Source organism: Salmo salar, chromosome ssa12 (assembly GCF_905237065.1).
Source record: "Salmo salar chromosome ssa12, Ssal_v3.1, whole genome shotgun sequence".
NCBI lineage: Eukaryota > Metazoa > Chordata > Actinopteri > Salmoniformes > Salmonidae > Salmo > Salmo salar.
Window position 1 is genome coordinate 84,817,709 of NC_059453.1, and position 22,075 is coordinate 84,839,783.

The window sequence follows — 22,075 nt, forward strand, 5'->3', positions numbered from 1 at the left end:
AATTGATCAGAAATACAGTGTAGACATTGTTAATGTTGTAAATGACTATTGTAGCTGGAAACGGCAGATTTTTTTTTTTTTATATCTACATAGGCGTACAGAGGCCCATTATCAGCAACCATCACTCCTGTGTTCCAATGGCACTTTGTGTTAGCTAATCCAAGTTTATCATTTTAAAAGGCTAATTGATCATTAGAAAACCCTATTGCAATTTTGTTAGCACAGTTGAAAACTGTTGTCCTGATTAAAGAAGCAATACAACTGGCCTTCAGACTAGATGAGTATCTGGAGCATCAGCATTTGTGGGTTTGATTACAGGCTCAAAATGGCCAGAAAAAAAGAGCTTTCTTCTGAAACTTATCATTCTATTCTTGTTCTGATAAATGAAGGCTATTCCATGTGAGAAATTACTCCCTTCACAGAACAGCGCAAACTGGCACTAACCAGAAAGATGAGTGGGAGTCCCCGGTGCACAACTGAGCAAGACGACAAGTACATTAGAATGTCTAGTTTGAGAATCAGATGCCTCGCAAGTCCTCAACGGGCAGCTTCATTAAACAGTACCCGCAAAACACCAGTCTCAACGTCAACAGTAAAGAGGCGACTCCGGGATGCTGGCCTTCTAGGCAGAGTTGCAAAAAAAGCAATCTCAGACTGGTCAATAAAAAGAAAAGATTAAGATGGTCAAAGGAACAGACACTGGACAGAGGAACTCAGCCTCTTCACTGTTGACATTGAGACTGGTGTTTTGCAGGTACTATTTAATGAAGCTGCCAGTTGAGGACTTGTGAGGCATCTGACCAGCACACCCACAGTGGAGGCTGGTGGGAGGAGCTATAAGAGGACGGCTCATTGTAAAGGCTGGAATCCAATTAATGGAACGTATCAAACACAACAAACCTATGGAAACCAGATGTTTGACTCGTTCCAATAATTATATTCCAGCCATTTCAATGAGCCTGTCCTCCTATAGCTCCCCCCCACCAGCCTCATTTGACACACATTCATGCAGAAGTACCCAGAAGATACTAGAACACCGTGCAAAACAAATACGGGAAGGAGATTTCTTCATAGTTACCCCAAAACTCATTGCATTGGATTCATTTGGGCACACAGACAGACAGACATGCACGCACAACTGTAGTGGGCTCTTGGGACAGACACGCAAACTGATGCAGGCAACGCTGTCCTCTGAGAGTCATTATAGCTGTAGTAGAGAATATACATTTTATGAAGTATTGTAAACCCATAATATACCTAGATTAATTAATTTGTTGGACAATTAATTCGATATTTTGCTCTGATTATTGCCCTATATTGTACTTTTTCTAAACGAATGCCCAATCTAATTTTGTGTTTATGCGAGCGTTGCTGCAGAGCGTGGGGTTTCCCATAGTTTATTGCAGGGTTACCGCGCCCATCTCGCCGTTTGATTGCCGGGTGAAATAGTGACTGAGTAGTACCGAGAAAGAGTTTAGGGCGACCAAAGGGGAAGTGGCTTCTAAATGAAATATACATCGGGAACAGACAGTAGTGAAAATTGATTATTGAGATTGTCAGTAAGCCTACTTGCACTTTGCAGCAGGGATCTGTGTCCCGTCATCAACAGGGAGTGGTGTGATTTTTTTACCCCCCTCCCGGTTGGTCCAGGTTGTTGAAAAAGCTTACTGGCCAGCCTGGTTACGTTTGGGAAGGGTTGCTCCTCTGAAAGCTAGCTAGTTTGTAAGCTAGCTGTTCGTTGATGCGTGGATTGGAGGAATAACTACACCGTTACCTTTTCCAGTCAATGCTAAATAAACACAAGCCAACGCCAACTGAGAAAAAGGTAGGACGGTCACGGTGCAATGTCGCACATTTGGAAAGCAATAAAATGATACAGTAATTGTTGGCCGATTTGGTAACGTTAGATTAGCTAGTTTACGTTACTGTCCGGGGTGGGGTAACGTTGGCTAACGTTAGCATAGCCAACTTTAGCTACTGCAGACTAGTTCTAATGTTAAATAACTAACTCGGCTGGCTATATCGATCCTAATTTCAGCATGTGTATTGTAAACGTACCTACGGTAACTACCTAGCTATATTTTCAGCCTGATTTCGCAAGGGACGGGTTGGACGCTGTCCAATTCATGACAAGTGGACAGCAAACACTTTCTTGCACAAGTCATTAACCAACTAACGTTAGCTAATTTGGTTAGGTACCTAACTGTCCGAGGTAGACCGCTGCGTTAACTAGTTAGCTACAGCAATGTTGTCCAGCTAGTGTCATTTTTTTCCATAAAAATATAAACCGTGCCTCAATACCCCTTTTAATTTAAACTGCATTTCAAAACAACCATATTTAACTTGTTTATTAAAAGCGGACTTGTTAACTGGGTAGCTAACATCTTTGCGATGGACGACTGTGGCCTAAAATGCAAGCGATAACTAGCTAACGTTAGTTATCTGACTTGTCTATTGCTAGCGATTTATCTTGGGCACTATTCATAATTGGATGTGTTTAAAATAAATTGAGGCATTGTTAGATATGCCGTTTTGGTAGTCAAGTATGACCACTTTTGCCAATCTACCACCTAGATAGCTAACGTAGTTAAATTCAGTTAACGTTAGCTAGTTAACTAGATGTCTGTTAAACACTGACGTTAGCTAGTTTGCTAACTAAAGTTAGCTGGATTGATGTTAAAAAGCACAAACGTTAGCTAACTGCTAGCTGGTAAATAAACAATTTGTACCATTTTAAATATCCCCCACCTTAACGGTAGCACAATTGCTTTACTTGGCTCTTGTGGTTTACATCAAATTAAACGGCTACTGCTGGCTTTAACGATATGGGTACTTCTAGTTAAGTAGATAATTGGGTTTTCTTCGCCAACACTAGCCAGCTAACTCCTTAGCTAGTTGCTGGAGTAATCTAGCACGGGGGTGAAACGATAGGAATGCTGGATCTGTGTGTTATTACATTTGGGTGGGTCTTTTCTGTTTGTCTGCCCCCTCTTTCTGATAATCCCCGACGTCCGTTGTCGGAGAGTGAAGTTGGGCTGCTGTCTAGTAGCTAGTATTGAGGTCACTGCTATTGAGCAGGGTTATTTGGTTAGAAATCGTTGAGACATACATTCTGATCATGGAAATTGAGATATAACTACATCTCGGCCTTTTCGCATGTATTAAATACTGGGATTGCACATTATTTTCACACGTTACATAGCATTAAAGTAAATCTATCTACGTGTCTAGTTAGCTTCGATTCTTCAACCCTAGTAGCTAGGCCTATAAAAAGCGGCAGCGAACAAGATGGCGTTTGCTGCCTCAGTCTCATATGTTTCCATCGATGCAAGACATTAATTAGCATGCCATCGGTTGAGGCTTCATAGGTGGTCAGTGTAACCGTTTTGGTAGTGGTAGCTACCCTAACTTCTTTTACATCAACTTTCAAGCCAGCTAATTTGTTTTTCTATGTAAATGACAGACATGGAAGAGATGAGCGGGGGAGTTCTTGCATTTGCAGCATTGTATCTACAATGAGCCTGAATTGTTCAAACAAATATTGTAGCCTCATCTGAATACCAACGGAGAGTGATTCATCAGTTTATTTGCAGAGGACATTCAATTTGGATGCAAATAGTGCTAATGCAAGCAAATTACTTGTACCACTATATTTGAGCACACCAATGTTTCCCTCTGCAGTCAAATTACATCAGGACAGGAGTGTTTCAAGCTTAATATCCAACCTGGTCTCAGTATTTTGTATCATTCTGTACGTAAATCAGACACTCATTTAATATATGTTATGTTTCGTACGGTATGTATAATTTGTGGATGTCCCTCACCCATTTCATATATGTTACAAGTTACAGTTAATATATGCTACGAATTTGCTAAATAGACTGTTATGAATTTGCAAAAAGTAATAGGTGGCTAACGTTAGCTAGGTCTTAAGTTTAGAAGTTACGGGAAGGGTTAACTACGTAGTAGTCGCCAATGTCTTTAAGGCTACTTGTTGTATGTTGTCGTAGAGATTAATGCCAGTGTGAATTTTACTGCAGGGTGTTGTTTTGACTGTGGTACACACAATTAGATGAATTGTTGTATGACGAACTATTAATTAAACCCCCATCCACCCTCTCAGCCCGAGATGTTTGTTTAAGCATTAGTCCATTTTGATGAAAGGACCACATTGGTAACTATCTTGTGGCAGTGAGAGAATTAGAGATTCTCCTGTACTTTTGTCTACTTGGCTTTCAACGGTGGCTGATGGTGGCTTTCAAACTAGGGATTTTGTGGTTAATTAGGGTAAAACAGTAATTCTGCTCATAGATTATGCATGTATAAGCGGGAGGTAAAAAAATATATTGTAGTCGCCAATGTCTTTAAGGCTACTTCTTGTAAGCATGTTGTCGTAGAGACTAATCAGACATGCTTTTTTCAGAGTGGAAAACTGATTTCTGACTCCGGTGTGAGTTTTTGCCAGCTGTTTTCCTGTTAGTGGGCATAGATTGGATTAAATATTTACTGTCTGTGGATTTGAGCTTTTAGGATTACAGGCTTGGTCAGTGATAGTGCTGGTTATGGTCTTTTCTATGATCCAGCTTTAGACATGACATTTTTTTGCACTGATATAATAGCATCAAGCTTTCTACAATGCAGGCCTACTTTTGTGCTCTTTTAGTGTTTTATTATGCAATAGCGGAGGTGCATAAAGATGGCGGGGCCCCATGCATTTACCACAAATTTCTTGATTTGTTAAATTTGCCATATTGTTCATTGCTCTCCGCTATACTTTTTTTGTATGGTCATTGGTAGGGCTGTGGTGGTCATGATATTTTGTCAGCCAGGTATTGTCATGCAAAAGACTGCTGGTCTCATGGTAATTTACCGTTAATTAACATAAACACGTTTAGCAAGCCACTATTGCGCGCCTTTGAAACATCTACAAGTGTAATGAATCAGTTGAATTTACACCATCATAAATCAATTTATTTATTTTAGGCAGGTCTAAACAAATATGTGAAGAAAATGTATTCCAGAAGAACAGAATGAGTTGGCCTACAGTTTATATGGCAGTGTGCCATGCATAGGCTTGTTTATTTAGCAGACAAAATATTCTGAAGTCCTGTGCCATTATTTTATAGTAAGACTAATATAATTGAACTTAGCTGAATAAAATAGAAAGGATATTTTTCCCATTCATGAGCATGTTGAGTGTAAAAGTGATCATTTTTAAAAAGGTCCTACACACGAGATTTAGAGTAATTTGACAACTTTAGTTGTGAATAATAAGCATTTAGGATGCCTTGAATATCAAAAGATGTATGGGCTGCATGATGCAACTATAGGCTATTGATGATTTGAGAAAGTCGCAAAAAAAAGCTTGCGGCCTGTTCCTTGCCTCAGGCTGCAAACACTTCTCTCATCAAGTGATCATACTTTCACCCATCAAACTTTTCTGAATTGAATCTTGTCTTTACTAATATTACTAGAATGGCACATTATCAAATGTGCAGGAACAGGGGCAGGAGAAAAAATGTCATCCGTATGTACTCGAATAGCGAATGTAGGACACTTTCTGCTGTTTCGTTTTTCACTCATGTTAGGTAGGCTATTCTGGTTATTTCATTCCACACATCAACCGCTGTTTGAGGAGCATGCAGGATCTCTCCGCAGCACAGGTGATATTTCTCCCAAACTCTGTGTACCGTGGGGTCTCCAACCCTGTTCCTGCAGCTACACAGTGCTTAATTTGGGAAACCAAGTGAAATCTGTTTGGGATCATTGATAGTAATACGTTTTCACAATGAAACATATTTCATTAAACTGTTGATAGCCCCTCTCTCTGCGTGCTCGAGAAAGGTATGAAGGGAGGAGATGGAAATGCACGGTGGCGAGATATTCGATATTCTGTACCTAAAAGTAATGTCAACCTATTAATTCTGAAAAGATAAAAATGCCCTATTACCAGGCTATTTAAAACCAAATACGACGTCACTAATTGTAGGCCAACTCTGAATTGGTTTAATTTATGCAAGACCAATTATGTACCAAAGATATCTAATCAGTTTAAAAAATCTGTATTTTTCTGCCGTGCATAATATGCGGTTGACTGTGTTGTATAACGGCACAATCATTTAAAATTATTTATATTTTTTTCAAGCTTGAGTTTGTGTGTGTGTGTACACATGCATACATACATTAAGGATGCACAATATATCGGTAAGCATATCGGAATCGGATGATATTAGCTAAAAATGCCAGCATCGGGTCAGTGTATAACGCCGATGTGCAAATCCGATGTCAAAGCTGACGTGCATACCTGTAACGTAGGTAGATGACGTAATGATGCCATGAAAAATACAGAGCTACACGTGCAACACAGCATTCCTAACCTAGCCCACAATGTGTGCTGTGTGGATCTATTTTGAAGTTTCAAAGGAAGATAACAAAAAGGTCATATGCAATGTTTGTGCTGCTATTATTTCCAGATGGGAGAAAGTGAAATCTTTCAAAGCACAAACCTAATTACTGATTTGAAAATGCATCACCCCCAGACGTTCAGTGGCTACTTAGAACAAAACTAAGAGCGCGCACTTCCAACAACTAAACAAGTTCAAGTCGAGCAGTCATTTGAAATAGAATTTCAGCGAGACAACTCAAAGGCGAAATCCATTAACGTCAAGATAATGGAATTAATTGCCCTTGACAATCAACCGGTCTCTGTCGACTGGTCGAGCACCTCGAGCCCCGGTACACACTACCAAGTAAGTGCTGTTTTTCAGATGTTGCCCTACCGGAGTTACACAGTATTGTTTAAATGCACATCTGTGAGCTACTTGCTATGGGCGTCACTGAGATTAGCTTCACGACTGACATTTGGACCAGCGACGTCAGACCCATGAGCATGCTGAGTCTTACAGCACAGTGGGTCAACAAGGATTTCGTACTGAGGAAAGTCGTATTGCAAGCTCAAGAATGTGCTTGTTCTCATACCGCTACAACCATTTCAATGGCATTTGAGAACATGTTTGAAACTAGGAAAATCCCCAAGAACAATGTGTTAATGCACGTAACATGACGAAGGCTTTGTAAGAATGCGGAGTCGCCAGCAACTGGCTGTGAATTAAGCTGTTTTGGCCCAACGCAGCATATCTGACACAGTGGGAACCGGTAGGAAGATAGTGGGTCATTTTAAACACTCGCAGCTAGCATACATCGCTGCAAGCAGTACAGGAGCAGCTTGTAGTGAAAATGAAAAGGTTTAAGCAAGATGTTTCCACCAGATGGAACAGTACTTTTTACATGGAGAGCCTGCTGGAACAAAAACGAGTGCTTGGCGTGTACACAGCCGACTGAGTTACCTGCAACAATCAGTACAAACCAGTGGACTCTCATTGACATGAACACGCTCCATTCAAACAACTGACTGGAGAAATAAGCTGATGAACTGCGTCTGCAGCAGACGTGATACCCCATCGTGGCATTGAAACACCTGCTCAACAAAACTGCCCACACAGACCGTAGGGTTAAAACTTACAAAAGTACTCTAGTAGAGACTGTGAACAAGTGATTCGGTGGCATTCTCTCTGAGCCTCTTTACTACGTCGCCACCATGCTCGATGCTAGGTACAAGGACCACTACTTCGATGGAGACACGAAACAGGGTTTGTGAAATGTTAGACACAGCTGGACAAGATGGAAACGGACACAGTGACAGTGTGCACCGAGGAAGAGGACCCATGACAGAAGAGGCCACAGACAGACAGCTGAAACTTCACTGCTTGACATGTATGCTGAAATCCTGGTTGAGAATGAAACGACTAAACAAATGAACAAGAAACAGCACAGCAAGTAAGTGAATAGGTTTTGATTATGTTTTACTGGTAATAGGGACATATGTAGATGCCAACAAAATAACTTTTTGGTTAGTGTGTCTCCGTTAGAGAGAGACGCTTTGTATTGTCATTTTCTGTTACTACATCGGCCAACATTAGCCAATGTTGATCTATTCCTAATGATCCTTTGGAATGCAAGAATAATACAATATGTTGTATTAGGTATCTTGGTGCTCCCTGTACTAGTATGGACAGTGAGTGCCTTTTCAGTGAAACTTCACACATTGTAGACGAAAAAGTAATAACTCTTGTGACAAAGCCGAGCAGGTCCTCTTTGAAGAAAACCCTCCCCCAAATGTTAAAATTGTAAATGGGCAGTCATATTGTAACGCAGCCATTTCGTCACTGGAAAAAAAATGACTAATACCAGTGGCTTTTCTGTTGTTAATTCATGGTGGTATAGGTCAAGATTTTCATTTAATTTGAAACAAAGCTGTTTTGTTTTTTATTTCTTAAATGAAAGATGAGATGTGTTGTAAATTTGCTCGCATTTTACTAGTCAAGTAAGTTGAGCACATTTTAAAAGTTTAAGTTGTGCAGTTTGACAGCCTAGAGACACCATTTTTTTCCCAAGCAGTTAAAGCTAAAATGATTAACTGCATTTTAGTTTCAACCAATATTTCTTTCAAAGCATTTTGAAGTTTCTCCATACAGTCAAGATTGGATAGTAAGAAGGGACAATGACAACTTCACCACCTTTGTAATGCAGGGCAGCTAAAATATTTCTGTGAATATCTGTTGTGTGATAAAGTACATTCATGGATTTGTAATTTTTCCAAATTTACAAGTTATTAAACAATCTGTTCCTAACTGAACAAATAAACATGACACTTTGTTTCAACTATTTAACTGTACTAGAATGCTTAAAAGGCCGTTTAACTTTAAATATATGTTCATTAGTGTTACCAGCCTCAGAAATTGCAGCCCAAATAAATCTCAACATCAACTGTTCAGAGGAGACCGAGTGAATCAGGCCTTCATGGTCGAATTGCTGCAAAGAAACTACTACTACTAAAAGACACCAAGAAGAAGAAGAAGAGACTTGCTTGGGCCAAGAAATATGACCAATGCACATTAGACCGGTGGAAATCTGTCCTTTTGGTCTGATGAGTTCAAATTTGAGATTTTTGGTTCCAACCGCCGTGTCTTTGTGAGATGCAGATTAGGTGAATGGATGCTCTCCGCATGTGTGGGTCCCACCGTGAAGCGAGGAGGTGTGGTGTGGGGGTGTTTTGCTTGTGACACTGATTTAAGGTTCTAGGCACACTTAACCAGCATGTCTACCACAGCATTCTGCAGCGATACGCCATCCCATCTGGATTGCACTTAGTGAGACTGTCATTTGTTTTTCAACAGGACAATGACCAAACACATCTCCGGGCTGTGTAAGGGCTTTTGACCAATAGGGAGAGTGATGGAGTGCTGCATCAGATGACCTGGCCTCCACAATCACCCGACCTCAACCCAATTGAGATGGTTTGGGATGAGTTGGACCGCAGAGTGAAGGAAAAGCAGCAAAGAAGTGCTCCACATATGTGGGAACTCCTTCAATACTGTTGGAAAATCATTCCAGGTGAAGCTGGTTGAGCGAATGCCAAGAGTGTGCAAAGCTGTCATCAAGGCAAAGGGTGGCTACTTTGAAAAATGTCAAATATAAAATATATTGATGTCTTAAACACTTTTTTGGGGTTGCTACATGATTCCATATGTTATTTCATAGTTTTGATGTCTAAACTCTTATTCAACGATGTATAAAATACTAAAAAATAAAGAAACCCTTGAATGAGGTGTGGCCAATCTTTTGACTGGTACTAATATATATGGGTGTTGAATGAATCATCACCTTAGAGATCATTGTCCATTTCTTTGGGTAAACTGTGAAACAACATCCACAACAACCATGTTTTCCACTCAGAATTTCAACAACTGGTTGAAACTTTCTTCAAATTGATCAGTGAAGTGAGTTTTAAAAGCACATACTGTTTTGATATGGTATGTAATTTTTGTGCATGAGAGGAGATTACTGTGACTCAATGGTCACTTAGAATTTCATTCATGACTGCCGGTGTGTCGGTGAAACAGTCACCCCAACAGCCCTAGCCATTAGTAGAGTATACATGATCCCAATTTCAGGTTCAACACACCGGCAATTTGGAAAACCAAACCATATCGTGTGCCGTAGTTTAAAAGCTCGATGGATGGTGCTTAAACAATGACTTTATATCTGAATTCTGCCATCTTTATGCACGTTTGCCATTTCTTCCATTTTTATTTTTGTTGGAAAAGGCAATAAACATCTGAAACATGGAAAATGTATCAGTGTAAAACTAAAATAATCCTGAAAACTACTGAGAGAGATCCTGCTCTGAAAGGTGAATTTGTATGCCTGCATGGAAACACAAACATTATGAAAACATTTATGTTGAGCAGCAGACTCCGGCTGCCCTCAAGAGACCTCAGAGCAGTCAGTAAGCCACACCTCCAGGCTATTTGCCACCACTCCCTGTTTATCATGCAGTCAGCTGATTCCGATCAGGCGCTTGGAGAAATGAGGGGCAGAGGAACTTCTTACAGTAAGGGATTATGGACAGACTCCGAGAGCATCTAGTTCACCCACATTGCAGAATTTGTTCTTTGTTTTCTTACCCTGAGGTAGTGTAGGGATGAACTGTGACTGAGTCCTATGTTTAGGCTTGAGCATCTTCTGAATTGTGCCTACATTGACTCCAAGTAACTTACAACTGAGACTCAACATCAAACTCAATGAATTAGGTGTTTGAACAAATGCCAATGCAGAATTTGTAGTTTTTAATTACATATCCTCTCCATGATTAACGTTGTCATTCTGATGCCACAGTAATTAGTGTGTTATACTGAAGTCTAGTCCTAGTGTCTCCCTCCTGATTTTGTTACTCACTTTTCTCATGTTATAAGGTTAATTCAACACATTTCTTCCCTCTGTCTTGTGGATGGGAAGTAGTCATGGAATTAACAGTGATATTTTTATCAGCGAGGACCATGAGTGTGAGGTGCTCAGTTTAGAGAAGATCCTCAGTCTAGCACTCAAACACTTTGACCGTACAGAGTGAAATACGTGAGGTAAGGTGATGGGGTTAGCTAGGAGGAAGAACTGGGGCTAAAACCAAATGTTTTGATTATAATCCTTATGTTTCATTCATATCCAAATGTGCTAATTCAGTCTTCTGCGAATGTGAGGTCAAGGCTGTTTCCCGTATTACTGGTACCTTTCACAATGCTGGTGTGTGGATAATCTCTCAATTTTTCACAATAGAATGTTATCCTAGCAGTTAAGAGTGTAAGACCAGTAACCGAAAGGTCTCTGGCTAGAATCCCCAAGCCAACTACTTAAAATATCTCTGCCCTTGAGCAAGGCACTTAACCCTAATTGCTCTGGATAAGAGCATCTGCTAAATCACTAAAATGTTAAGTGTTTTGAAAATGACCTCTGTTTTCTCTGACCATGTTCGGTATTATTTGACTAAAAGGAAGATCAGTGCTTTAGGCTACTGTTTGGGGTAAATGATGTGTTTAGGTTGCCCAGACGAGTGTGATCAGATCAGCCTGTATCGATATAAATGGTTTATTGATCACTTAGCACCGTTGGCTGATCTAGTGAGAATAAACCAGTGGATTGGGGTCAGCAGGATAACTGTTTTTCAGGTCATGTCTTAACAGGATTTGTCAGGAGAGACTAAATTGTGTCTCAGGATTATGTCAATGACATTGAGGTGAGAAGATAGGACTGTGAGTCAGTAGCACAGTTGTGTGAGGGCAGGAGAGGCGCTCTAATGTAGGATATGAGTGTCTGGGCCTGCTGCACTGGCCAAGCCAACAGAAGTACTGTTATGTAGGCTATGAGAATAGGCCTGCACTAGCCAAAGCAATGGTGTCACAGCCTACTTCTCCCCCTGATGCAATTTTTGTCGTTTAATGACTGCACAACGTTTCCCAGTGGAAGGAAAGTAGTTACTCGTTCCGAAAATCCGTTTTCTGGTTGAGAGAGTTCTTTGAAGAGGACAATGTCCATCTATGCAAACGTGTCATTAGCCTATTTCTTTACCAAAGACTTGCACCTCGATCAGACCGACAGCGTCATTGCATGTTGGTACATTAGAAGTACATTCATTTCCAATGGAATTCTGCATTTGCCTTGCAGCGTTGCAGTGTGTTTTGTGTGGTGCATACATTGGAATTATCCAAGGCATGCGTCAAATTGTATGTGTAAATTTGACAGAAATAGTAGCAAAAGGTGAATGTTTTGCTGCACAAATTTCCACTAAAATGTTGGATTACATACAGTGCATTCGGAACGTAATCAGAACCCTTGATTTCTTTCCACATTTTGGTACGTTACAGCCTTATTCTAAAATGTATTTTTCCCCACAATACCCCATAATGACAAAGCAGAAACCGGTTATACATTTTTACAAATGTATTAAATAACAACTTTACATTTTACATAAGTATTCAGACCCTTTACTCAGTACTTTGTGCCTCGAGTCTTTACAGCCTACAAGCTTGTCATACCTGTATTTGGGTTGTTTCTCCTATTCTTCTCTACAGATCCTCTCAAGCTCTGTCAGGTTGTTTGGGGAGTGTCGCTGCACAGGTATTTTCAGGTCTCTCCAGAGATGTTCGATCGGGTTCAAGTCCGGGCTCTGGCTGGGCCGCCACCCAAGGACATTGAGACTTGTCCCGAAGTCATTCCTGTGTTGTCTTGGCTGTCTGCTTAGGGTCGTTGTGCTGTTGGAAGGTGAACCTTCGCCCCGTTCTGAGCGCTCTGGAGCAGGTTTTTATCAAGGATCTCTCTATACGTTGCTCTGTTCATCTTTCCCTCGATCCTGACTAGTCTCCCAGTCCCTACTGCTGAAAAACATCCCCACAGCATGATACTGCCACCACCATGCTTCACCGTAGGGATGGTATTGGCCAGGTGATGAGCGGTGCCTGGTTTCCTCCAGACGTGACACTTGGCATTCAGGCCAAAGAGTTCAATCTTGGTTTCATCAGACCAGGGAATCTTGTTTCTCATGGTCTGATAGTCCTTTAAGTTCCTTTTGGCAAACTCCAAGCGGGCTGTTGTTCATTTTATGTAGGAGTGGCTTCCGTCTGGCCGCTCTACCATAAAGGCCTGATTGGTGAGCTGCAGAGATGGTCGTCCTTCTGGAAGGTTCTCCCATCGCCACAGAGGAGCTTTGTCTGAGTGACCATCGGGTTCTTGGTTACCTCCTTGACCAAGACCCTTCTCCCCCGTTTGGCTGGGCAGCCAGCTCCAGGAAGAGTCTTGGTGGTTCCAAACTTCATCCATTTAAGAATGATGGAAGCCACTGTGTTCTTGAGGACCTTCAATGCTGCAGATATTTTCGGTACCCTTCCCCAGGTCTGTGCCGCGACACAATCCTGCCTTGGAGCTCTAAGGACGATTCCTTCGACCTCATGGCTTGGTTTTTGCTCTGTGCCTTTCCCAATCATGTCCAATCAATTGAATTTATCACAGTTGGACTCCAATCTAGTTTTAGAAACATCTCAAGAATGATAAATGGAACAGGCTGCATCTGAGCTCAATTTCAATTGTCATAGCAAAGAGTCTGAATGCTTATGTAAAATACATTTAACATTTTTTTTTTTTTTTTTTTTATACATTTACAAAAATTTCAAAACCTGTTTTCGCTTTGTCATTATGGGTGGGGTATTGTGTGTGTGTGTGTAGATTGAGAATTGTTTTATTTAATCCATTATAGAATAAGGCTGTAATGTGGAAAAGTCGGAGTCTAAATAATTTCCGAATGCACTGTACATAATGAGAGAAGTTCGACTGCAGAATTTATTACGCTGTATTGGTGTAATGGTGCTGTCTTTCTGATCGAGGTGTTAGGCCTATCCTTGAATGACAGGTGATTTTATGTATCGTATGTTTTGTTTTCTGGAACAAACAGCCTTTTGTAAGATAGAAAGAACATCTAGCTTTGTCTAAATTATGCCATTTCAATGCTTTCACAGCTCAACGACGGGAAAATATGATCAGTTGGTTACATAATGTGAATGAGTGACAAGCGATCTGGCCACAGATTTTCATGGGTTTCCATCGCATTTTCAACTCTACTGATGGTTTTGGGAAATTTTTTCATTGCGTTATATTGCGAATGTGCCCACTCTGGTCTTGGCACGTGCGCTTTAGCCAACAGCTGGCAGGTACAGTGCAGGTAGGATAGCCTACATGATGAGATTATGGACAAAATAGATACATTTTTCAAAAGGCAGCCAAGCATTGATCTTGTCTCCAGAATAAGACCCTCGATATTTATTGGAAAGGAACATCATACACTGCGTGCACTTTCAACACCCTGTGAAGTTCATAACTTATTTCATCTGTAGCCTAATAAAACTGCATTCTTTCCTGAGTCGTAGTGGGAGGACCATACCGTAGTGGGGCGTGACTCCCAAGTTTACTTCGATTTGATGGTTATTATATCAATATTTGCGCATAAAGGCATTTCATCGCCATTTCTCTCAATTAATTTTATCGACAATTAAAGATCCCACATTGTCTAGCGTAATTTTGTATTGTCGACATTTGGAATGTTTACCAACATTTGCTGTTTCCACCAGGCCCGTCATAAATAAAAAAAATAGCTGACGTACTTTATTTGCGTAAAACGGTTGGCTGGAAACCTGGTTACTGAGACTCTTCTTTCTCCCTCTCTCAGATTAACGCCTGTCCCAGCAGCTGGAGCGAGACAGACCTACTAGCAGGGCAAAATGAGTGAACTGGACCAGTTACGCCAGGAGGCTGAGCAGCTCAAAAACCAGATCAGAGTGAGTATTTATCCCTCCATCTACCATCAATGGGCAGGAGCAATTGTTTAAAACCTCAAAAAAAATGCGTATTTCAGAAATAATTGAATTGTCTCTGCGCTCATAATCAAGTCTCAACAGTGTCATAACAAAGCTACATAATCTTCTGACAGTGTTTGGTTGTTCAATTTGTGTGATGGTTTAATTGTCGTCTTACTTTTGCAGGATGCCAGGAAAGCATGTGCAGATGCCACGCTATCGCAGGTAAAAGTTCAGTTTTGTTTTTGTGTCTTGAACTTTCGGTTTTGTACAGCAGCTTCAAACAGGGGAAAATACAATATTTTTGGTTATGGATATATTTAACAGCGGTTTATATGGTGCAATGATGCTTGCTTGTTTTGTCATAAACTGAAATTAGGCAGTTTAACCATAAAATTGCGCTGTGAATTCTGCATAGTACATCTTTAACTAGGGATTTGCAAAACATTCAATGCAATCTGCTATTGATGGCTTTATGTAACTGTGTTTGTGTGTTTTGCAGATCACAGCCAATATTGATCCTGTTGGCCGTATTCAGATGCGCACAAGAAGAACACTGAGGGGGCATTTGGCTAAGATCTATGCCATGCATTGGGGCACTGATTCCAGGTAAACCCAAGTGTAATTTGTATAGTGTCTTTCACAAGCTAGGAGGGTAATTTCCATTTGTTCTATACTACAAAAAAAAAACAGCTTGCTTGCTTTTTGGAGTTTTTGCAATGACAAATAGTTGAATGATTCCATTTGTCAAATGTAAAAGTTGGCATGGTATATAATTGTATCACCCTTGGCATGAATTGGTTATTATATGATTCCACATGATATATATGGGGAAATGTAAGTAGGTGTTATTATGACCAAGCATGCGTTGTTGCTATGATTGTCATTGCTTAGATTTGGCCACAAGTTACAAGGCAAAGCAGTCTCAATAAATTGCTTTTAGTTTGCTATTCTATTCCATATAGAATGTAGGCTAGTTATAGTTTGATAAAAAATTTTGGTTACAATTTCTTAAAGGGGAACTGTAATTCCATGACTTTGTTTCTGCTCTTTCTCACAGGCTCTTGGTCAGTGCTTCCCAAGATGGTAAACTCATCATTTGGGACAGCTATACCACTAACAAGGTCAGACTTCAGTAGCTCAACTTCCGTAGCTCTGTTTAGGGAACGACTACAACGTTTCCATTGCAGTTATAGGCATTGCATTCTGTCCCTTCAAACATTCTACTTGAGTTTTTTTATTCACCTACACACCTGTAATAAGAGATCATTACTTCAGGTGTGCAAAGGTTTCATGTTTTTTATCCACCACCTCCTTGCAGGTCCATGCCATTCCTCTGCGTTCTTCCTGGGTCATGACCTGCTCATATGCACCTTCAGGAAACTATGTGGCCTGTGGAGGTCTGGACAACATCTGCTCTATTTACAACCTGAAGACACGTGAGGGGAATGTACGTGTGAGCCGGGAGCTCGCTGGACACACGGGTAGAGAGACTACATTTTCTGTTTGGCATGTTTTATTTGTTTTCTTATGAAATCCTTCTCTCATTTTCTGCTACTTAAACACGCTATGGGAACATTTCTGGGTTTCAGATTTTTTTTTGTAATGCACAAATTAAATCTCATTTCCAGGTTATCTGTCCTGCTGTCGCTTCGTTGATGACAACCAGATTATTACAAGCTCTGGAGACACCACCTGGTAAGTAAAGGAATTACTCAGTGTCCTGTAAGGATGCTGCTCAGTCTATTTCCAATACTACAACATTGTTAATTTTCCTAAAATGTATTAAATGTGAATTGAATTTGTATAGAAACTCATGCCTCTTGTTTTAACCGGATGTTGTTTTTACAGTGCCCTTTGGGATATTGAGACTGGCCAGCAGACAACCACATTTGCTGGGCACAGTGGTGATGTCATGAGCCTCTCATTGGCCCCTGACACTAGGCTATTTGTCTCAGGTGCTTGTGATGCCTCTGCCAAACTCTGGGACGTCAGAGAGGGCATGTGCAGACAGACCTTCACTGGGCATGAGTCTGACATCAATGCCATATGTGTAAGGGCATATTTAAAGATATCTATGCACACGTATTGCCTATTAGAGCATTTTACATTGATCAATCTTTATTTTAGGTTAAACAATTTGTACATTTTAAGAACAGTACTTAAAAGTACAAGAAACCCAGAGGATGACCCATCAAACCGTAAACATGCTTATTCCCAATGTGGTCCTCAAATCATGAAATATAATCTCAATTTATACAATTCAGTTCTTTGATTGGATTTTTTTTTTTTTTTGAGATACAAATTTTAATAAAAATATAGTCAGTTATTTACTCAGTAAGTAATTGCTTTATGATCTGATCTGTGCTTTACAGTTCTTCCCCAATGGCAATGCCTTTTGTACGGGCTCTGACGACGCCACCTGCAGACTCTTCGATCTTCGTGCTGACCAGGAGCTGATGTGCTACTCGCATGACAACATCATTTGTGGCATCACCTCTGTTGCTTTCTCCAAGAGTGGCCGTCTCCTCCTAGCTGGATATGACGACTTCAACTGCAACGTGTGGGACACACTGAAGGCTGACCGTGCTGGTGAGTCACTGATAACACCTCAGAGACATCTTGTCGCACGGTATACCAAAACTTCGGTACTTTTTCGATACTACAACATGAAAACGGTTCGGTATAAGTTTTTATATGTTTGGTTCTTAATGTCGCGTACTGCATGACAGGATCAAGTCTATCAGCCAATGCCCCCTTTATAGCATGAGCCTCTTACCTGGTCCAGTCAAACTGGCCATACATTACACGATTTTAAACCGCAATAAAAAAATGTTGTATCCAATTGGTAGTTAGTCTTGTCTCATCGCTGCAACTCCCGTACAGACTTGGGTGAGAGCTGTGCATCCTCTGAAACCCAACCCAACCAAGCTGCACTGCTTCTTGACACAATGTCCACTTAACCCAGAAGCCAGATGCACCAATGTGTCGGAGGAAACACCTGGCGACTGTGTCAGCGTGCACTAAGTCTGGCCCGCCACAGGAGTCGCTAGTGCGCGATGGGACAAGGGCATCCCTGCCGGCCAAACCCTCCCCTAATCTGGACGACACTGGGCCAATTGTGTGCCGCCCCATGGGTCTCCCGGTCGCGGTTGGCTGCGACAGAGCCTGGACTCGAACCCAGAATCTCTAGTGTCACTGCAATGCAGTGCCTTAGACCACTGCGCCGCTCGGGAAGCTTAACATGCGATTTTTGCAACGATTTCAGATCTATGCCGAATTGCTGGGATCGCAGGTCATTTGTATGCTCCGCTCAAGACGTTGTAGGTCGCATAATGTGAGCGGGTGAAAGAAGTGCGATTTATAAGTCTTGCACTCTCCTGAGCTGCATCTTCTGTCCCAGTTTTATTTTTCTGACATGCCAGAATTTGGACTTGTGCAACTCGTCCTCCGTTGCTCGGCTCATTCTTGTCTACAGCCACAGTGTAGGGGGGTAATGCCACGGCGCCACAACATATATAGAAATCACAGGACAGGGCGGGGTCAAGATAAGTCTCAATGTGAGCACACCGGTAGCAGACTACAGGATGAAAAGACTATCTAGACAATTTGCATAATATGAGTTGTCCCACGATGTGAATATTTTTGTTGTGTAATGTATGCCTAGCTTTACTCAATGATAGCTAGCCTGTCCTGAGGAACCACTCCACTGTCTGGGAGTCTGGGCTGCATCATGTTAGCTCCCCACTCATGCTGCACTGGGAGGCTGGGCTGCATCATGTCAGCTCCCCACTCATGCTGCACTGGGAGGCTGGGCTGCATCATGTCAGCTCCCCACTCATGCTGCACTGGGAGGCTGGGCTGCATCATGTCAGCTCCCCACTCATGCTGCACTGGGAGGCTGGGCTGCATCATGTCAGCTCCCCACTCATGCTGCACTGGGAGGCTGGGCTGCATCATGTCAGCTCCCCACTCATGCTGCACTGGGAGGCTGGGCTGCATCATGTCAGCTCCCCACTCATGCTGCACAGAAGTTCACACTTAAATAATGCAACACAGCATGTAGAAAGCTTTTCATTTTTAATTGAGTTGTAAAAATGTCTACAAATATAATTATACTTTGACATTATGAGGTGTAGGCCAGTGACGATCTCAATTTAGTGCATTTTAAATTCAGGTTGTAACACATTTGGGAAAAGTCAAGGCGTGTGAATATTTTCTGAAGGCACTAAGTCTCAAATGGAAAGGAATCAGATTGTCACTCCCTGCAATCAGCCAAAACAAGCTCAATAACTCAATGCACGTACACACTCCTATTGAAAAATACATTTACCTGTATTGTGAATACGTCTAGGCTACATCTTGATTTACCAAGTTTATCAATAGAGATTTACCATTCAAATAAATAACTACCGTTATGTACTTACTGGTAAAAACAAAGTCAAATTGATTGTATAATTGATACATTCATTAATGCATACATGGCTGTCCCTGAAAAATGTTGACAAACAAAATGTCTAATTGAATATTGAAGACACCTTCTCTTTTAGTATAGTGGTGCTTGTCACGCGGGAGACCGGGGTTCAATTCCCCAACGGGGAGGAAGGAATAGGCCGTCATTGTAAATAAGAATTTGTTCTTAACTGATTTGCCTAGTTAAATAAATATGCCCAACAATTGAACAGAGCAGTAGCTGAGTTTGTCTGCATCAAGTGCCATCCTGTGACTGGCTAATGTGCCTTTTTTTTGTCTTGGTATTGAGTATCGTGATACTAAACCTGGAAGCTATCGGTATTAAAGTCAAAATTCTGGTATCGTGACAACACTATTGCACACCACGCATGTTTCTAAGTTTTCTATTGTACACGTATTAGTCAAATGCAACCTGTCCTGTAAATTTGAAATTCAAAATAACTCCCAACAAATGTTTCAAGCTCATTTTAACTTATTTATAATGTCAGCTAAATTAAATTGCATCATTCCCAGCACAGTCCTGAGACTAATACTATGGTTCTGTTTTAGGTGTGTTGGCTGGACATGACAACCGTGTTAGCTGCCTGGGAGTCACCGACGATGGCATGGCGGTTGCAACAGGATCCTGGGACAGTTTTCTCAAGATCTGGAATTGAAACCTGAAGGTGCTTTGCCCTTTTTGTGTTGCTGTAAAGCTAAGCCTTTTTAGCTACTTATGGAACAACAGCTGTATACAGTGTGTTCATTGTTCAGTATAAGTGAACCCTGACTCATTCTTACTTTTCTTCTTCAGATGTCATTTTGAACTCCAAAGTTGACTGGAAGACCATTACAACAACTTGAGAATGTTAAATTTCATAGCATCTTCTTCAACACCGTTTTAAACTGACTTGGACACCACAAACTAAGGGAAACCAATGCCTTTCCTACACAAGAAGTGCACAATTGTTTGTCACCTAATTAAAAAGAAGATTTCCTGTGGTATCAAATCAAAAACTTGTGCATTCCTTCTTGGACCCTTTTATGTTACCTTGAATGAGAAAACACTATCATCCCATGCAAATGTATGTCTTGAAAGCAAATGTTTGAGCATAATTGTACAAATTATTTAACTTTCTTTTTTTAAAGAATTCTATTCTCTGGTTTTATTCAGTTGCTTTCGTTTGTCAGGTTTTCTTTTAAAATAAAGCGTGTCATATTAATCCAATTTAATCATATAAGAAAGATGAGACAAAATAAAACATGCAGAAAGCATGAAAGCAAAATATTGACCAGATTACAGGAGCTGCGTTCAGAAAACGTCAATGATGTATTTATATGCTAGCTATTTTTGTTTCATCACAGCTTTTTTTGCACAAATAAAATGTGCTTGAACTAATACTGTGTTAACTAAGCACATGCTATAAATTGTGATGAATGCTAATTTCAATACAAGAGTTCATGAGTAACTTAATTTCAGTAAACCCCTTAACTCTTGTCTTATTTGGGTGGGGTAGGGAATATGGGTTTAGGGTGGGTTTTGTGATTGTTGGGGCTGGATTTAGTTTAATGGATGGGGATTTTTTGAAGTGTCCACTTAGTGAAAGACCACCTGACTAAAAGACACCTTTCCTGTGCTTGAAACGGCAGTTGCTATTCTGTGAATGAAATGTATAAATCAATGTCTGAATATAATTATCTGAAATTTTACATTTTTTGTTTTGTCTGCCATGGGTTAATTTAAGCGTGCATGCTGTAGAATTGCTTTCCACGATGCAAAGATCCAAGTCATCTGTCTTTTTCATAAGGTGTAACCTGTTAACTATTTTTATTTTGGCTACACACTGCATATGTACTTACACTGGCAAAGCTATGCACCAGAGTAATTGAAAGTGAAGAATGGATTTCATATTGACTGCAGACTCCATGTGAAATATCGTACTAGTTCTAATGATGCCATTTTTTTATTTTTTATAATTCATAGTAGAATGATTGTGTGAACCTTGTTTTTGATTAACCTTCTTTAAATGTTCACACCCAATGGAACAAAAACATGTTCTCTGATTTATGCCCATACTAAAACATTTTGTAATTTCTTTTCTTGGTCTTAAGTCATAGCATCTGAATGGCAGAATTTTTTTTCTTCTTCACTGTACAGAAGCACTTTCTTTAATAGTTGACATTTTTCACCTTTTCTGTGATGTACAATACATGTGATGTATTTGTGTGTGGCCACAAGTAAAAATGAATTGCAATTCAATTGAGATGGATTTCCTTTTCTCCTTCCATTGATAAGTTGGAGCTCTGCACCCTTTTCACATTTTTGTATTTTATTTCAATCTTTTGTCCTGTGTTTACACAGGCAGCCCAATTCTGATCTTTTGCCCAATTATTGTCATGTTCTGATCTGGTCAAAAGTCCAAATAGTGAAAAAAAAACCAAAAAAACAACAGAATTGGTCTGCCTGTGTAAACAGCCTTGGTGTTCCACAGTGAGCTGGATCAAGATACTGTACTAAAATGTACTGTTATTGAAAATGTAATAAAAATCCGTTTGAGATGTCTTGTTCTTAACCTATTCTCATGCCACTTGTCAAATGTTTTCTAGCTCATATGTAGATTAACTATATTGCCTGTTAGTGCAAATAATGAGAGAAAGGAACCCTCGCCTCACATTCCAACAATGCAAAGTAAAAGCGCAATCGGCTACTTAACATGTTTGTACGTGACCCAAACGGTTGGTTGTTTTTGTCTTGGCGGACTGAGGGGTTTTAATGAATAGTTGCCTCCTGTGTTTGTTCTGCATTCATGTTTAAGCCCATTATAAATATATGTTGGGGTTGTGGCTTGCGCATTGTGGTCGGGCAATCTTGGTTCTAATTCCTGTTG

The 22,075-nt window shown here is 40.6% G+C and overlaps 2 protein-coding genes across 2 annotated transcripts in view; one reads left to right on the forward strand and one right to left on the reverse strand.

The window, feature by feature from the left end:
• The window catches only part of LOC106566003 (calglandulin), a 17,153-nt gene extending 15,732 nt beyond the window's left edge, over window positions 1-1,421 (reverse strand). The window contains 1 exon segment of the mRNA XM_045692140.1: window positions 1,413-1,421. Coding sequence (XP_045548096.1) covers window positions 1,413-1,421 — 9 coding nt within the window.
• Window positions 1,415-21,764, forward strand: LOC106565997 (guanine nucleotide-binding protein G(I)/G(S)/G(T) subunit beta-1). The gene is made up of 11 exons (XM_014133745.2): window positions 1,415-1,825; window positions 14,609-14,717; window positions 14,922-14,960; window positions 15,238-15,344; window positions 15,796-15,859; window positions 16,057-16,219; window positions 16,367-16,433; window positions 16,587-16,788; window positions 17,111-17,327; window positions 19,758-19,873; window positions 20,002-21,764. Exons 2-10 carry the CDS (start codon window positions 14,661-14,663, stop codon window positions 19,862-19,864), a joined length of 1,023 nt encoding a protein of 340 aa, XP_013989220.2. The 5' UTR covers window positions 1,415-1,825; window positions 14,609-14,660; the 3' UTR covers window positions 19,865-19,873; window positions 20,002-21,764.
• The last annotated feature ends 311 nt before the right edge of the window (window positions 21,765-22,075 follow it).